This window comes from Biomphalaria glabrata, chromosome 8 (genome assembly GCF_947242115.1).
Source record: "Biomphalaria glabrata chromosome 8, xgBioGlab47.1, whole genome shotgun sequence".
In the NCBI taxonomy this organism is placed as follows: Eukaryota; Metazoa; Mollusca; class Gastropoda; family Planorbidae; genus Biomphalaria; species Biomphalaria glabrata.
The window spans coordinates 13,866,656-13,884,859 of record NC_074718.1 but is presented as its reverse complement, the minus strand read 5'-3'; the positions used below and the strand labels follow the sequence as shown (position 1 = coordinate 13,884,859).

At 38.6% G+C, this 18,204-nt stretch overlaps 1 protein-coding gene across 1 annotated transcript in view; it reads left to right on the top strand.

The window, feature by feature from the left end:
- LOC106067466 (glutamate receptor 2-like) overlaps positions 1 to 18,204 on the top strand; it is a 265,994-nt gene that overhangs the window by 155,332 nt on the left and 92,458 nt on the right. Inside the window, exon 6 of the mRNA XM_056037759.1 lies at positions 6,619 to 6,672. Within this exon, the coding sequence (XP_055893734.1) occupies positions 6,619 to 6,672 (54 nt within the window). The remainder of the gene's footprint in view (positions 1 to 6,618; positions 6,673 to 18,204) is intronic.

The following is an 18,204-nucleotide window of genomic DNA, read 5'->3' as shown; positions in this document are numbered from 1 at the left end:
AATCCATTCTCATGCACAAACTGTGACAAAGTTTGACGTTGCTCGAAATTTGGCTTGTTTAGCAGATTCAAGGAGAAACTAACAACATCTGTGAGCCTCCATGAAGTAGGGCCCCATGCAGTAAGCCTCCATGCAGTAAGGCCCCATGCAGTAAGCCTCCATGCAGTAAGCCTCCATGCAGTAAGGCCCCATGCAGTAAGCCTCCATGAAGTAGGGCCCCATGCAGTAAGCCTCCATGCAGTAAGGCCCCATGCAGTAAGCCTCCATGCAGTAAGCCTCCATGCAGTAAGCCTCCATGCAGTAAGCCTCCATGCAGTAAGCCTCCATGCAGTAAGCCTCCATGCAGTAAGGCCCCATGCAGTAAGCCTCCATGCAGTAAGGCCCCATGCTGAGATGAATCCCTTATAGCAACGTCCAGGTATCTGGCGGTGTTCTGTAGGGTTCGCCTGTCTCCGTACAGGGCAAGATCCTCGCATACTCCAGTTCTATCGATTCCAAGACTAGTCGTATCTTTGATTATGTTTCTGAGCTCCCTGCAGTCAGGATGTGTTCTACTGTCTCGTCTTCCACGTGACAGTGTCTACACCTGGGGTCGTGGTTCTCTCAGATCCTTACGAAATATGCTCTTATTGGACAGTGTCCCATGCTGAAAAGTAATAAAATTGCCTGATCCTTTCTGTCTATCTGCCACCAATCGTCCTTCCTGTTTAGGCGTTTGAGAAACTTCCAGACTTCCCGACCCGTACTACAATGATCCCAGCAATCGTACCGTTTAGACGTTTTCCACTCTCAAATCCTGGCTTTTGCAGTCTCGTTTTTTTGTGTGGCTACTCTGGTGGGTCTAGAAGCGTTCCTAGTTTCGCCAAACTATCGTTTCCTTTCATTCCACAATGCGATGGAAACCAACATCAGTAGTTCATCTGGAGACATCTATTGTTATTTGAGCTCATATAATATTCTAGAGCTAATCTATATGTAATATCTCAATAGATGAATTGTGTGTAATGTAAGAGGCCTACAGATGATTGGACGCGAACAATATTTTGGTTGTTAAAATCAGAAGAAATAAGAAGAAAAAAAAATCAATCTCAATAACAAATAAAAGCTCTATGATTGTGTTGACAAGCAGCTCGTAAACAAAACACTTTGTATAATGAAACTTTCCTTTGAACTTCATGCTTCTTTCTTTGTTAATACAATAGAACTAGATAGCACACACACACACACCCAGGCACACCCACACACCCAGGCACATACACATACATACACCTATACACACGCACACACACACACACACACACACACTGGTGCCTTCACCGAAATATACGGAATGTCTGGTTAATGAAACGAAAACGTCAAGTGTCAGTGGCAGAAGATAATGGGCCACAGGGCCACAGGGCCGCAGGGCACATAAAAATGTTCTTAGTTTTGAGTCAGATCAGTATCTGTTTTTTTTTTTGTTGATGCTTTTGTGTTCTATCGGACAGCCTGATGTTATTCTTTTTTTTTTTCTTGCAGACAAAGTTTGTGGTTTGAATAAACTTGAAATACAGCAAGCAAACAAGCAAAATACGAAAAAAATAATTTAATAATAAAACAAAGCTTATATTAAGTGTATCTATTAGTTTGGATCAGTTTGTAATTAAATTTGTAATAGATCTAGACTAACAACAATAAATCTGTGAGATTATAAATATTTTTTTACCAATTGTTTTTGTTTAGCGCAATTTAATGTTTTTAGCTTTTTCATTACGCTATGATCCTATCACTGGTCTGGACCAGTTGGAAAGGGTTGGTGGATGAAAGAACGGGGTATCTGCGTGATCGCTTTTTAAATTTATGTACATATATATATTTAGGTGACCGACGTGAATTCGAAATTGTGGGCTAAAGCCTTCTCAGGCTTCTCAAGCCAACACGGTAACCACTCTGCTAGCGAAGAGCGTATGAACATGAAAGATTGTATAGTTATCTTTTGTTTATGTTTATGTTTGTGTTCACTAAGCCTCTGACGACGACCTATAAAGGGAACTAATTCAGCTTATACCACCACTTTAGTCAAGGACACTATCCTTTCCTTGTTTGAGATACCAAACTAAATAATTAATTATCACTAGTTCATTAGCTATTTTTTTTTATTGATTCGTGTGTTGTCAGGTAAAAGAAATAATTATGCAAAACTTCAGCTAGATCCGAGGTTGGATGTGGGAGAAATAACGTGTACAAACTTTTTTCCAGACAGATGGACAGACAGACAGAATGAGTTGGTATAAGTTTTGTTGGGGAGGAAAAGTCTTAGAAAAATTCAAAATCTGAGAGCCATGCCAAAACTTCAAATATTGCACATTTCGCAGACCAGTTTTCTGGTGTTTTTTTTGTGTGTTTTTTTTCAACGAATAAGACAATGTTTCATGTTTCTGTAATGTCGCTCGGAGATGCGTCGTGCACTAAGTCATCTTACTTTTGTGTAGTAAAACACACCAGAGTGCTCAGCTTGCATAGAATAGAGGAATTCTTGAATTTGTCTGTATGCCATGGGAGTATATAGTATTTACAATTTCAATTTTACATTGAGGACTGGTTTTATAGTTATGACAGTTCTAAATATAATGTCTTGAAATTTGATATATTTTAGAAATACATTGTTAGCGGGTAACTTTGGATCACAATCATGACATTGAACAAAACTTTTCTATCATTTCTGAAGCTCCACCCGTCGTAATATTCTATCTGATGATGGAGTTAATTCTAAAATTGACCCTTCATAAAATCATTAAAAGATATCTTACCCTTTAATGGTTCCCTTTAAGGATCGCATGCATGCTAAGATTACTGACTCTCCAGTAACAGAAAGGAGAGAAACATGTTCATCAATACCCTTTATAAATAATAATAGTACCAGTCACTTGGCTACTTTTCTCTATAGAAACAAAGAGATCCTTAAAAATATTAATCCGTGATGTGAAATTTGTATCCATGGATTCTATTCGGAATTTTATTATTTTTGATATGAAACGTTAAGTTTCAGAATCTTCTTACAGAGGTTATTTAGCAACTCACTCTGTCTGTCTGTCTGGGTGGAACCTTGTATGCGTTATTTCTCCCAATTCAAATTCTCGGATCAAGGTGAAACCTAGGATAATTATTTCTTTTTGATGACAACACATGAAGCAATAAAAAAAAACAATGAGTTAATTATTCAATTGTAAGTAAGTAATTCTATTTTATACAAAACATTTACTAAGCTAATGGGAGGTAAGCCTTGTGGAGAGAATTAGGTAGTTAGCAAAAATGTTAAACATAATACTTTTAGCATATAAAACCTCCTATTTTTATAAGCACTTTTATAGCTCAGTGGCTAAGCGTCACACTTTCATCATGGAGGCTCCAGACATAGGAGTTCGAATTCAGACACAAACAGCTTCTTAAAATTAGCTTCTAAAAAAACACAGAAACCTCTTACCAAGATTCTCCGTCCCTCAAACGGGTAAACAAAAGTGATTTGACCAAAGCGCACTGAGATATCTATAAACATAAAATCTGCGCTGAAAAAAAAACAATGGACCTCATTCGTAAACAAACAACATTTAGTCACGTGCTTCTCTGTCTCTTCTATACCAATTGCGATCTAATTTTAATCTACAATGGTTATCACGTGATAGTTTTTTTTCCCGTTGTTTTATCTAAGAAGCAACTGAACAAGTAGTGCTTCCACTGGTGACTGAAGTACAGTTGTAGTAGACTAGCCTAGGCTTATCAGGCATTGGTGGTTGACCATGTACGTGCACCCCTCTGAATTCTGAGTAACCAACTTAACGCCAGTTTTTTTACACCTTCAAATCAATTGACTTTTGCTAAGAAGTTACTTCACATGTAGTGCTTCCACTGACATAAAGTTAATAAAGATAAGCTATTATTGTAATACACTAGAATATGCTCATCTGTAGTTCATGTCCGACCATGTGCGCTTTATTCTAGGCTTGTAATTTAATATTCTATAGCACGTTAGTCGTGACAATTTGTTTTTCTTTGCACATGATTGTCATTATATTTTATAAAGGCTTAAAATATGATAGCAGTTTTTTTTTTCTTAGAGAAACAATCCTTGCCAGCCGTCTTTCAATTTGATATAAGATTGAACAAGATTGAGGAGTGCAGTTACCTTGGTACAAGTATTCACGTCTTGCGGAGTTGCGGTCATTGTTAGCTCTCAATAAAATAGCAGGTTAAACACGTCCACCAGTTTACGATAGAAGAGATAAAAGAAAGTTCTTCCCGTGCCATCTGAGTCCAAACGCTGATTTGTATCGACGGAGCACTGGCAACAGTATGAATTAAAAGTGTTTTCTTGGTATTTCGGTACTGAAAATGCAGATATCTCTGGCACTGAAAAGATGTTTGAGCGTTGGATTTGTTGATTTATTGTCAGCGATTGCTTTATGCACAGTCTAGACATGAACAAACAACTCGGCCAAGGCTACGATGGCTGTCCTGTGATGGGTAGCATTCAGAACTGTGTTCAGGTTAAGTGTCAAGAAAAATATCCTAAAGCAGACGTCCTTTGCGTGTCCCACAGACGTAAACTTGTTATTATTGACCTGAATGACGTTTCAGGTATTCGTGATGCTGTTGTTGGCATCAAGAAGATTGTTTATTTCTTCCGTAACAGTCCCAAGCGTTGATGCTAAATTTACGACTTTTGAGTGAGACACCATGGACTGAGAAATACGAATTCATTAGAGCTTTAAGTCACAATTTTGACTGTTTGGTATATTATAAAATAACGGCTGTAAGTGAGACCAAACACACTGTATATGTGTAGTACCATGTGTTTCTGATTCGTATTTTAATTGTCGTCAAGTTTTCACTCGTTCTTGAACCAATGTCCGTCATGTTGCAATCCTTTCATCTTAGGGCACAACTGCACAATAGCAGTCACATTAATGACAAATCAAAAACCACATTTTTGAATTTGGGGATTATTACAGAACACGGCTTTACATTCCGTATCTTGATTCGTTAGTTTCTTCATTAACGTCTCGCTTTTCAAGCAATAATAATACTCTGTTCAACTTATTTTGTCTACATCCTAAAAGAAGTATTTTAAGCATTTCCGAATTGAAATCAAAATCGTTTGACCAATCTTGATGAAACTTTGCACATTTTATTTTACGTGTTTCAGATGTTCCTTCAGAGTTGAAGATAGTTTACTGCCTAGTTCAAACATCACGCAGGACGACGGGGGATGGGAGCGGGCAGGGTTTGAACTTTTTATAAATCCAAACGACAGTCCAGCGCGCAAACAGCACGACAAGGCAGCTAGCTGGAACCGTGACGTGTGTGAAGTAGCCCTAAAACAAACTAAAGACCCTCGAAAAAAAATGCCCAACTATATGAAAGTATTTGTATTTGATGAATTAAGGCCATGTTTACCATGTTTAGATCGAAAGGATCTAGATCTAGATCTAATTTTTTAAATTACACTTTGCGCATATAGTTTTTTACTTTGACACATGAAAATACAAAATATAGTCTATTGATTTCATTATTTAATAAAATTAACCTTCAAATTTGTATTTCAAAAGCATTTTTACATAAATTCGTTCCTTATATCTGCGAATTTAGAAGTCCTGACGTACATTCTTTCATTAGAAAAGACCGAACTGTTACACATCTCTCTATTCCTAGGTCTAAAACTATAATTCAACTCTAAGATGATAGAACTTCTCTTCGCAAAAATAGTTTTATACTTTAACACATAAACATACTAATTATAGTCCATTCATTTCATATTTTAATCAAATTAACATTCAAGTTTGTTTTCTTAAAGCATTTTTCATACATTCGTTCGCTATAGCTGCTAAGTCGTGTTGACATACATTTTATAAGTTCCATTCATGATTCCGTACATCAAACAAAAAAGGTCACCCATGCGAAGAGCGAAGCCTCCACGCACGCGCAGAAAGAACTCTATCCAAGCCAATATTTAACTCTAGATTAGTCTAGACCTAGGCTATCTCTAACTCAAAATCTAATTCAAAGATGATAGATCTACTTTTTACTTTAACACATGAACATACAAAATAAAGTCTATTCAATTCATATTTTAATTAAATATATGTAGGCCTACAAGCAAATGGTTTTATTTGAAAAAAAAATGGATTTATTCGATTAGCTATTTTGATAGCTCCATTCATACTATTTTTACATTCACGCATTCGCTATACTTATAACATTATTATTTCGTATAATTGTTTCCAAAACACTCTCAGTGACTATATCGACAGTGATACGCAAATTAAGACCCGCGGGCCGCGAGTAATATATGTCTATGTTATATATATATATCCAGGACTTTTTTTTGTGACGGTACGCACCGGTACGGCGTACCGGAACCTTTTTGAAAAAAATATTACTTTTCTTGTATTTTAGCTTATATTATTAGTTTTAGTAGTTAAAAGTTAGGCAATCAACTGCTGAGTACCTGCAACTGATCACTGAGTACCGTCACCTATTTTTTTTATAAAAAAGCCACTGCATGTATCTATATCTATCTATATATATTTTTAGATGACATGAACTACGAAATGAACTTTTTTGTTTTTACTTTTCCCCTAGATTGTTGATGTTGGGATGAACAGAGACAACTACCATTATCTACTTGCCGGGCCTGTAAGTATAACTCACTTTGACGTTTCTCCCCCCTGATTACGCCGGGTAGTTGTATCCAGCTAGTAGTCACTGTGTAGAGAGAGGCTTACAAGCTTGCGAGGCTCAGCGGAACACGGAGATTGTAGGCGGACCACATCGAGACCTTTTGTGTGTAGAACATGAAGGCCTTAGTGGACCACTTGTAGTCTTTTGGTGGACTAATTGGAAACTTTCAGAGGACCACGGGTAGACTTTATGAAGACTTTCAAAGTACCACATGAAGACTTTTGTGGAGCACTTGAAGACTTTCTGGGGACCTCGTCAAGACTTTCGGCGGACCTCGTCAAGACTTTTGGCGGACCTCGTCAAGACTTTCGGCGGAACACATGGTTTCTTTCGAGGACCGTAGTTCAAAATTTTTCAATGAGTACAACGCATGAGCCAGCAAATTGGATGCAAAAAAAAATATTTTTACATGCACTAGAGAAAAAAAAGAAAAGAAAAGAAAATGATATGGAGGTCACAAAGGTCAATCTAGTGCGCAGAGGTTATGGTCACTCCACAATGAAAGTATTTTTACACGAGAGCTTATATATATTTAAAAAAAATAAAACAAATATGTAAAAATAAAAGTATCCTTAGACAATGTCTGATCAGTTGTTACCTACTGACAGGAGATGTTGTCATTTTTTTTTATCTTCTGTGCCATGGGATCCCTTCATTTTCAACTCCTTAAAAAAAATTGTGCCGAAAATTGTAGACATATAATGAATAAGCTATTTTCTTTTAAAACTTGATCAAACGTGACCCCAACATGAACTTCTCTAGGTCATGTGACGCAAGGGATAGTTCAACTTTATTGCCAATCTGCTCCGACTAGATTAAAAAAAAAAATAAAAAAAAAAAAAGCGAAAGAGGGAAGGGTTGAGGTCAAGTTAGACAACCAGGATGTCAAAGCAGTCTTTCGAACTTATTTCTAGTCCAATCAGTGAGTTATTTTCCCTTGAGAGGAAGTGGCCTATCCCGGCGTTCTTTCCTTGATAGAATAAACATGACATGTGCGGGTTTCAAAATCTGAGCGTCAGTGTGTGCGTGTTTCAACCCCCCCCAGGAGTGTGTGTGTGTGCGTGTTTTATCTCCCCCCCCCCACGAGTGTGTGTGCGTGTGAGTGGTGATTATAACGTTCTATAAAGCTAGACGAAATAAAAAAAATTAAAACTAGAATTAATTATTTTTTGAAAGGTTATCGTGTCAGATGGATTGTGTGTGAGTGTGTGTGTGTGAGGGAAATGTGTGAAGTGTCTATGTGTGTGTACGTCAATGTGTGTGTGTGCCTCTGGACGTGTTTACGTGTTGAGCTATAGCTGGCATCCTGTTCAGTTCTACAAAGACCATAGCTCATACCTTAGAGCTGTTATTCGTGAAAATGTAGAGCCCTTTTCTGGAGAGATACTCCCGTCCACAAACAACGCAGAGAAGTATGGCATTTCCCGTCCACAAACAATACAGAGAAGTGTGGCATTTCCCGTCCACAAACAATGCAGAGAAGTGTGGCATTTCCCGTCCACAAACAATGCAGAGAAGTGTGGCATTTCCCGTCCACAAACAACGAAGATAAGTGTGGCATTTCCCGTTCACAAACAATGCAGAGAAGTGTGGCATTTCCCGTCCACAAACAACGCAGAGAAGTGTGGCATTTCCCGTCCACAAACAACGCAGAGAAGTGTGGCATTTGCTTTGGTGGTAGAGGGACCAGCCATTTGTCTTTCCTTACACTTCTGGCTGTCGTAGATTTGTTTGTCCCTGTCTCTGTCCACGTATTACTGTCTAGGGCTCTGCTTAGAGAGTGTTAGCCTCCTCCAGTCGTAGGGACGACAATGGCTTATCTCGTAGAACACTTACTCATGTGACTGTAGGGCTCTATTCCCGAGAGAGACATCCCCGTTTTCGTTTATCGAGGGATAAGGTGGCATTCACTTTGGTTGTAGAGGAGTCAACCTTTATTCTTTTTGGTTGTAGAGGAGTCAACCATTATTCACTTTGGTTGTAGAGGAGTCAACCTTTATTCTTTTTGGTTGTAGAGGAGTCAACCTTTATTCTTTTTGGTTGTAGAGGAGTCAACCATTATTCACTTTGGTTGTAGAGGAGTCAACCTTTATTCTTTTTGGTTGTAGAGGAGTCAACCTTTATTCACTTTGGTTGTAGAGGAGTCAACCATTATTCACTTTGGTTGTAGAGGAGTCAACCTTTATTCTTTTTGGTTGTAGAGGAGTCAACCTTTATTCTTTTTGGTTGTAGAGGAGTCAACCTTTATTCTTTTTGGTTGTAGAGGAGTCAACCATTATTCACTTTGGTTGTAGAGGAGTCAACCTTTATTCTTTTTGGTTGTAGAGGAGTCAACCTTTATTCACTTTGGTTGTAGAGGAGTCAACCATTATTCACTTTGGTTGTAGAGGAGTCAACCTTTATTCTTTTTGGTTGTAGAGGAGTCAACCTTTATTCTTTTTGGTTGTAGAGGAGTCAACCTTTATTCTTTTTGGTTGTAGAGGAGTCAACCATTATTCACTTTGGTTGTAGAGGAGTCAACCTTTATTCTTTTTGGTTGTAGAGGAGTCAACCTTTATTCACTTTGGTTGTAGAGGAGTCAACCATTATTCACTTTGGTTGTAGAGGAGTCAACCATTATTCACTTTGGTTGTAGAGGAGTCAACCTTTATTCACTTTGGTTGTAGAGGAGTCAACCTTTATTCACTTTGGTTGTAGAGGAGTCAACCTTTATTCACTTTGGTTGTAGAGGAGTCAACCTTTATTCTTTTTGGTTGTAGAGGAGTCAACCTTTATTCACTTTGGTTGTAGAGGAGTCAACCATTATTCACTTTGGTTGTAGAGGAGTCAACCATTATTCACTTTGGTTGTAGAGGAGTCAACCTTTATTCACTTTGGTTGTAGAGGAGTCAACCTTTATTCTTTTTGGTTGTAGAGGAGTCAACCATTATTCACTTTGGTTGTAGAGGAGTCAACCTTTATTCTTTTTGGTTGTAGAGGAGTCAACCTTTATTCACTTTGGTTGTAGAGGAGTCAACCATTATTCACTTTGGTTGTAGAGGAGTCAACCATTATTCACTTTGGTTGTAGAGGAGTCAACCTTTATTCACTTTGGTTGTAGAGGAGTCAACCTTTATTCACTTTGGTTGTAGAGGAGTCAACCTTTATTCACTTTGGTTGTAGAGGAGTCAACCTTTATTCCCTTTGGTTGTAGAGGAGTCAACCTTTATTCACTTTGGTTGTAGAGGAGTCAACCTTTATTCACTTTGGTTGTAGAGGAGTCAACCATTATTCACTTTGGTTGTAGAGGAGTCAACCTTTATTCACTTTGGTTGTAGAGGAGTCAACCTTTATTCACTTTGGTTGTAGAGGAGTCAACCATTATTCACTTTGGTTGTAGAGGAGTCAACCTTTATTCACTTTGGTTGTAGAGGAGTCAACCATTATTCACTTTGGTTGTAGAGGAGTCAACCTTTATTCACTTTGGTTGTAGAGGAGTCAACCTTTATTCACTTTGGTTGTAGAGGAGTCAACCTTTATTCACTTTGGTTGTAGAGGAGTCAACCATTATTCACTTTGGTTGTAGAGGAGTCAACCTTTATTCACTTTGGTTGTAGAGGAGTCAACCTTTATTCACTTTGGTTGTAGAGGAGTCAACCTTTATTCACTTTGGTTGTAGAGGAGTCAACCTTTATTCACTTTGGTTATAGAGGAGTCAACCTTTATTCACTTTGGTTGTAGAGGAGTCAACCTTTATTCACTTTGGTTGTAGAGGAGTCAACCTTTATTCGCTTTGGTTGTAGAGAAGTCAGCCTTTATTCGCTTTTCTTTCAGAGGTGAGGCCCATGTTTTTTCCCTGTTGATAGCTTTCTCAGTCACCATCTCTCTACACATAGTCTCTCCAGCAGTCAGCATCAATGTCCAAATCTTTTGATGTCCCGTTTGATTACATCCACATAACGGAGGTGAGGATGACCAGTTTTTCTTGAGCCAGTCGCAAGTTGACCATAAAGGAGGACTTTCGAGATACGATTGTCCTCCATCCGGCGAGTGACGTTCTCTTAATACGCATTTTTTTCTACATACGAACACTCTAAAGTAACTTGATACCTGGCTGTTGTCCTTCTAGGGGCCCACAGTTTGAAACAATGACATTCATATTAAAGAGCATATAAAAAGTAGCTCTTATACCCTAGCACGTTTGTTTAATCTTTACCTATCCCTTAGTCTGTTGGACCGTTGGGGCACCATGCAAGATTTGTCGACCTTCTTTCGCCATTCCTCTCTGTCTTTTGCCATAGTTAGAACCTCTTTCAATGGCAGGCCCGTCCATTCTTTTATGTTGTCCTCCCATCGCTTTCTCTGTCTGCCTCTTTTTCTTTTTCCTGGTGCTGTTCCCTGAAGGAAGGTCTTTTCGAAAACCTTGTAATATTTCCAAAGATTTTTAGCTTGCGTTTTTTAACGATAGTTAGCAGGTCATCATGGGGTCCGATTGCTGCAGTAACCCTGTCTCTAATCTCTTGGTTTGGGATGCGGTCTTTTAATGTGATACCCAGGATTCTCCTGTAGCAGCTCAATATTATTACTAGGATCCTCCTCTCTAGCTCTGCAGTCAGCGTCCAAGACTCACAAGTATATAAAAATGTGGCTATGACCAGGAAGAAGAATTACTAACTTGCGCTACGCAGATGACATTGATGGCCTAGCAGTGACAGAAGTACTAAGCTAACTTGGTGATACGCATAGGCAAGACTTCCACAGCATATGGCATGCAAACAAATGCCGAAAAAAAAACTATGATCAATAGCCAACAGGGCTATGGCTGCCTGGTCGTGCAGTTTGCGCGCTGGACTGTCGTTCAGATTTATCGATGGTCCCGGGTTCAAACCCTGCCCGCTCCCATCCCCCGTCGTCCTGCGGGAGGTTTGGACTAGGAAGTAATTATCTTCAACTCTGAAGGAACTTCCGAAACATGTAAAAAAATTTACAAACATTTTACAGGGCTATAAAATGGGCATCAGTATTTGAGGTAAAAAGCTGACTAGTGTCACTAGCTTTAAATACATTGGAGCTATTGTCTCAGATGAGGGAACGAGACCTGAACTACTGGCCTGAATAGCACAGTCCACAGCAGCCCTTTCAAAACATAATAGGGATAGACAAAGGATCTCGGTGTCAGCCCATTGTTAGTGTTTAAAAGGGAGGAACTTGCACTATTTTACGACCTTTGACCAAACGAATGATTTCACCCAGAGGTCATGAATGGTAAATATATCTCGATGAACTAGAAAAACATTTAATCACAACTGTCTGTATGGGAGAACTTCCTTAAGCCCCACAAGTGTTTCCCTTCACAACGAGATCGGAGACTGAGCTCAGGAGGGGTTCCTCTGTATTCCTATAATGTCCAGCACTAGCCGTGAAAGAAGTCAGTGTTGAGCCCCCGTAAGGGACGTCGTGGCGGATAGGACAGATTAGAGAGATGCCTTTCTTTTATCCTCCTCACGTGCATTGCTTGTTTGCAAGAACGTGCTGTGGAAGCCGACTGCCTCCTCAAACAGATGTTTCCGTAAGGTGTCTGACTTGGGCTGCTAAAAGATAATCTAAAGCTCCAGTTCTCATTAATTAATCGGCACTCTGTGGCATTTTACGTCTGGCTAGACGATTGTTTCCTTTGCAGCTTCTCATGTGACTAAAGAGGCCAAACCTTGATACACAGCTGAGCTCGCAAGTTGGGCATCTGTAATCACAAGACGCAGCATTAATCGCAACTTTTTTGTAAACTTCTGCTGTAAGCACTATTCGCAATCATTCATCGATTGCATATATCAGTATACCTTCCAAATGGACGACCTTTAGCTCTTCTGCCTTGTTTTAGATAGCCATAGAAAACATCTTGTTGGAGTCGACTTTGCTGAATTCAGTAAACATGTCTAAGCCTATTAAGGCGTCTGCTACTGATAACAGCACAGATGTCCTGGAAAGTGGAAACCTCCTTTTCGCCTGTCTTAAATCTTTAGAAACGATAAAGTTAGCTAATCACTGAGTAGACAGCTATAGAGAGAGATGACTCACACATGTATGCAGCTTGTAAACATGTACAACGCATATAAAATATTCGTTACTTCATTGTCTCCCCGGAATAAGGCTCCACTAACCACATAAACATTGAGATGAACCAAGGGAGGCCAACAAATATAATCACAGAAAGAACGTATTCGAAACCAACACCTATGGGCAGGGGCGGCCATAGGTAATTGGAGGCCCTACACCAGCGGTTCTCAACCTTTATGTCTTAGGGATTCCTTTTTACAATTACCCACTCTGCGGTGACCCCCGCAAAACTATTTTCCTTAATGTTTTATCCTGCGACAAATTAAATGTTTGAGATCATTCTGTTTCAGTTGTCTAAAACATCTGTTCTAGAATGGCAAGGGAAAAAAAAGAAATTTCAATGGAAAAAATGTCTGTACAACATAAAATATTAAAGAAAAAAAAAAAAAAAAATCCAAATCGTCAATGGACCCCCAAGGGAAGCGCCATCCACAGGTTGAGAACCTCTACCCTAGGTGAAGGGAATAGGGTGGCCCCAAATGAAAAAGGAAAAAAAAAATTAAGACCAAAAAATACGCAAAGAATTAAAAACTTTCCTGCATCTAAATCTAAATAAACAAAGAAGTAAAATTACAATAGCTCAATTTCCGTAGTGTCCAATTAGCGTTCATCGTATGATTCTTAAACATTTCTTACAGATTTTATTTTTTTTAGCTCAATCAAAGGGACAATACCACGAATGTGCTTCATGGACAATTCATGATCTCCAGACCAGATTTAACGTTTCGACATTTCACCAAAAGGAAGCAACAATGGTCTTCTAACATATGTAGTCTAACAAGTAGATCTTAAAATTCGTGGATTAACCTTGCAAGATATTACAGACTTAGAACTAGGCTAGTAGACATAGAGCCATGGAGTTCTGCTATGTTTGAGAACAAGGCTAGTAGACATAGAGCCATGGAGTTCTGCTATGTTTGAGAACAAGGCAAGTAGACATAGAGCCATGGAGTTCTGCTATGTTTGAGAACAAGGCAAGTAGACATAGAGCCTTAGAGTTCTGCTATGTTTGAGAACAAGGCTAGTAGACATAGAACCATGGAGGTCTGCTATGTTTGAAATTTGGTCGCAATATTTTCTCTAAATAAAATTATAAAAGACCTATGCGAGGCCCCAACTAATCGGAGGCCCTATACGGCTGCCTAGTTTGCCTATCTCTAAGGCTGGCCCTGTCATGGGGCCGTACAGAGCTAGATCTATACCTAATTGTGACATACACATTTTGTAACATTTTTCTGTTAGTCGAGGATATTATTCACTCTCTTGGATACTCCATCTTCCTTCATTAGTAGTTACTTTATGTTATATGAACTTTTACCTCTTTGATGAGAATTCTAGCTGTCTTCTGTAGTCTTATTATTTAGATCCTCTTTTTTAATCACAGATTTTGTTGCTCTCGATTTCATCTTGACATATATGCAGCAACTACTTTTAATCCTTCGAAATTGTCTCCTTTTACATTTTATTTTATTTAAAGAAATCATGTGCTATGTAAATACATTAAAATACTTTTTGGAACTAGCTAAAAAGCTATTTTAGTTATCTTAATTTATTTTCTTATGATGCTTCTTATATTGTAAATGTATAGTCAAAAAATAGGACAATCAAATCACCTAAGAACTATTTCTGGGAAAGAATGTTTCTTGTCGTGAGAGACCTTCAGAGAAGATTGGCAGCTTTAGGTTTAAAGGATCCTTGGATACGTAATGAAATTTTGCGCTTCCACCCTTCTGTTAATGGAACAACCAGCGGGGGGATCGTCGCTCTACGTAGAACTTTCCGAGGATTTGGAATAGCAGTTGCTGCATGGGCTGTCACACTAGCCTTTGACAAATTAACAAATAAAGGCAAAACAGATGACCATGGTCACCATTAAAGAATCTTGAGACTTCAATGAACTATTGAACTATGTCAAATGACTTGCTGATGTGCCGAACAGTGATGACAGGAAAACAAAAAACATTCATTCTTTGGTACTAGTTGTGAGTGGCCTGCTAAGAGGATTTGTGTTTCTAGAATGTATACGACTAGAGTTATAGAGTATACTCCAAGAAATGTAAAGTATTTATCTTTGGATTACTTTCTAAATTTGTTTAAGATTAAAAATGGTGCTTTTAATTAATAAAAAAAAAGGGCAATCAAATGACTTATGAACTATTTCTGGGAAAGAATGTTTCTTGTCGTGAGAGACCTTACAATTTGTTTTTGACAATGTAAAACTTTTTGAAATACTGGAAAAAGGACATTACAGAAATATTCTTTATGTGCTATTATGTATACAGAAAATGTATGATGAATATCCGGTACAATGCAACTTATAACGATAAAATGCTATGACAACCTTGACAAAAAGAGAAAGGGAGAAAAAGAAGAGAGAGAGAGAAAGAGAGAAAGAGAAAGAAAGAGAAAAAGAAAGAGAAAGAGAGAGAGAAAGAGAAAGACAAATAGAGAGAGAGAGAAAGAGAGAGAGAGAGAGAGAGAGAAAGAGAGAGAGAGAAAGAGAGAGCGAGAGAGAGAAAAAGAGAGAGAGACAGAGAGCAAGATCTTTTCCGATCTGTTTCTTTTCTCTCTCCTTGCTCTCTTAACTTTTCTCTCTACATTTTCTTTTTTTTTCTTCCTCTTCTCTCTCTCTCTCTCTTTGTGTTCAATTCATATTTGTTTTCTCTATTATCTTCTCTCTTTTCTTTTATCTTTGTTCATCTCGTCACCATTCTCTTCTCCCTTTTCTTTTTTTATTTTCTCTCTCTGTCTCTCTCTTTGTCTCTCTTTCTTTCTTCCCTGCTTTTACTTTTTCCGTACGTGATATTTTGATTGTGTATCTTTTAACATTGATAATCTTTAAGAACCTCAAAGGATTGGTTGTAAATTAGGTGGACACACTTTTCCATATCACTCCTCTGTAGTAACTTTTAATAAGGAGCCTGGATTACATGGACATATATATTTACATAGTCATGTTTAAGAGCTTTGACTTCGATATAATGTAATTGATATTGACGTCAGCTTTCCAGTGTAAGGCAGGTTTGAGTAGCAGAAATAGAAGTAAAGACTTGGAACAAAAGTCACTTTTAGTTAGTACTACCGGCTTCTTTTCAATTTTAAATTAAAATTCTCTTTCTCTCTCTCTCTTAAACGCACAAACATCCTATATTTAACCTTCTTTGTTCTTTTCATCCCTCTCTCTATGTCTCTCTCTCTCTCTTAAACGCACACACATCCTATATTTAACCTTTTTTGTTCTTTCCTACCCTCTCAAGCTCTTCCCCCTCACCCCCTAGGCCCTCCTCTTTTTCCGTTCTCTCTCTCTCTTTCTCTCTCTCCCAGAAAGAGAGATGAAGAATACAGATTATTGTTAAACTTTGGTTCGGTACATCTCTCTCTCTCTCTCTCTCACTCTATCTCTCATTATCATTGTCTTAGTTTTTATTTTTTTCATTTTTCTCTTTTCCTTATCCCCCCCCCCGTCTCTCTTCTCCCATCTCTTTCTGACCATTAGTAATCTAAACTTTTTATTATTGTCACATTGTCTTATAGTAAATGGAATTTCGCTCCCCCCCCCCCCCCCATTTCTGAATAATGACAATGTCTTCCATTTCGAAGAGTTAAGGATGAGTGCATTGTATCACATGACTACGTAAACCCAGTTGCGACCTACATATTTTTCCACAACTGATGCAGACAAAGCCGTTGTCAGCTCGGGGTCTGTTTAAGGTTTCTTAACGTTTTCTGTGCCTGTCTTCTACAAGGGCATTCCTCTGTGTCCCGCGGCCTTAGTGAAAGCGCTTCAACTGTCTCTTTCAGAGTTCATCTGCTGCCAGCTCTGTGCCAGTCAAGGCGAAATGAATACATCTATAACTAATATATTATTCAATATTGAATGTTGTTCCTTTGTTAAGTCTAAAAATGCTTTACTGTTCTGATACTCATCGACTCTTCGTTTCTTGACGAGTCTCCTCCGTTTTATTTTTTTTACACACGTACACTCGCACTAACACACTCTCACACACACAAGAACCTACCATTACTTATCATCATGTCACTAACAATCAACTATCAGACCATCATAACATGATAATAAAAAAGGGGATTCAATTGTATAGGTCAGTGACAATTAATTCTAATACAAAAGCAACACGAGTGATGTCTCTTTGTTGACCCTCGCGTGACCTCGGATGATGATTTCTGAATGTCTCGTCTGACTTAATTACGCGGTGAAACATAATAGCTGACATGACGTCAGTTCATAAATATAAACGGAATGCCACCTGTTTCTGTCTGTCTTTAACCTTAATGAAATAAAAATCCCGAGTCTATAAGTTGGCATCAAGTTCTGCAAATGGACTCCTTAGAACTTGTTTTTTTTTTTTGTCGCTTTTTAAAGATACATTAAATAAAACTTGAACCTCAAATATTATGGTCTACAAACTGGCTCTGGAACCTAGTGAGTTGATGCCTTACCTTTTTTGCTTCTGGGGGGGGGGGGGTTCATATTATTTTCCAGCACATCTGTTATGGTGTGTGTGTGTGTGTGTGTGTTTCTATGGTGACGGTGGGAAGAGGTTAGCGATGGATTGTGAATAATGCAAAATAGGTGGCATTGTCGTCATTGGTTTTAATTAGGACAGACGACTCCAGAACGTGAGACTGAAACTTAGTGTTACTGTAGTTGGTTAGATTTTCTTAAACAGTATTATTTTTAAAAAAATACTTAACATAGGCATCTTTAGCAACCATTATTTATTTGTAGCTACTGTGGCCATACTATACTTTTCTAGACTATCCCACCAGTTTAGTACAGAATTAGGTCTACTTAGGAAACTGTGTTGAAACAAGCCTCTGGCAAGTCACTTTGCACTTTTTCAGATGAGGATGACGAGTGGATGAGGATGAGGAGTGCATGAGGAGCAGATGAGATGAGGATGAGGAGTGGATGAGGATGAGGAGTAGATGAGGATGAGGAGTAGATGAGGAGCAGATGAGATGAGGATAAGGAGTAGATGAGGATGAGGAGTAGATGAGGATGAGGAGTGGATGAGATGAGGATGAGGAGTAGATGAGGATGAGGAGTAGATGAGGATGAGGAGTAGATGAGGATGAGGAGTAGATGAGGATGAGGAGTAGATGAGGATGAGGAGTGGATGAGATGAGGATGAGGAGTAGATGAGGATGAGGAGTAGATGAGGATGAGGAGTAGATGAGGATGAGGAGTAGATGAGGAGCAGATGAGATGAGGATGAGGAGTAGATGAGGATGAGGAGTAGATGAGGATGAGGAGTGGATGAGATGAGGATGAGGAGTAGATGAGGATGAGGAGTAGATGAGGATGAGGAGTAGATGAGGATGAGGAGTAGATGAGGATGAGGAGTAGATGAGGATGAGGAGTGGATGAGATGA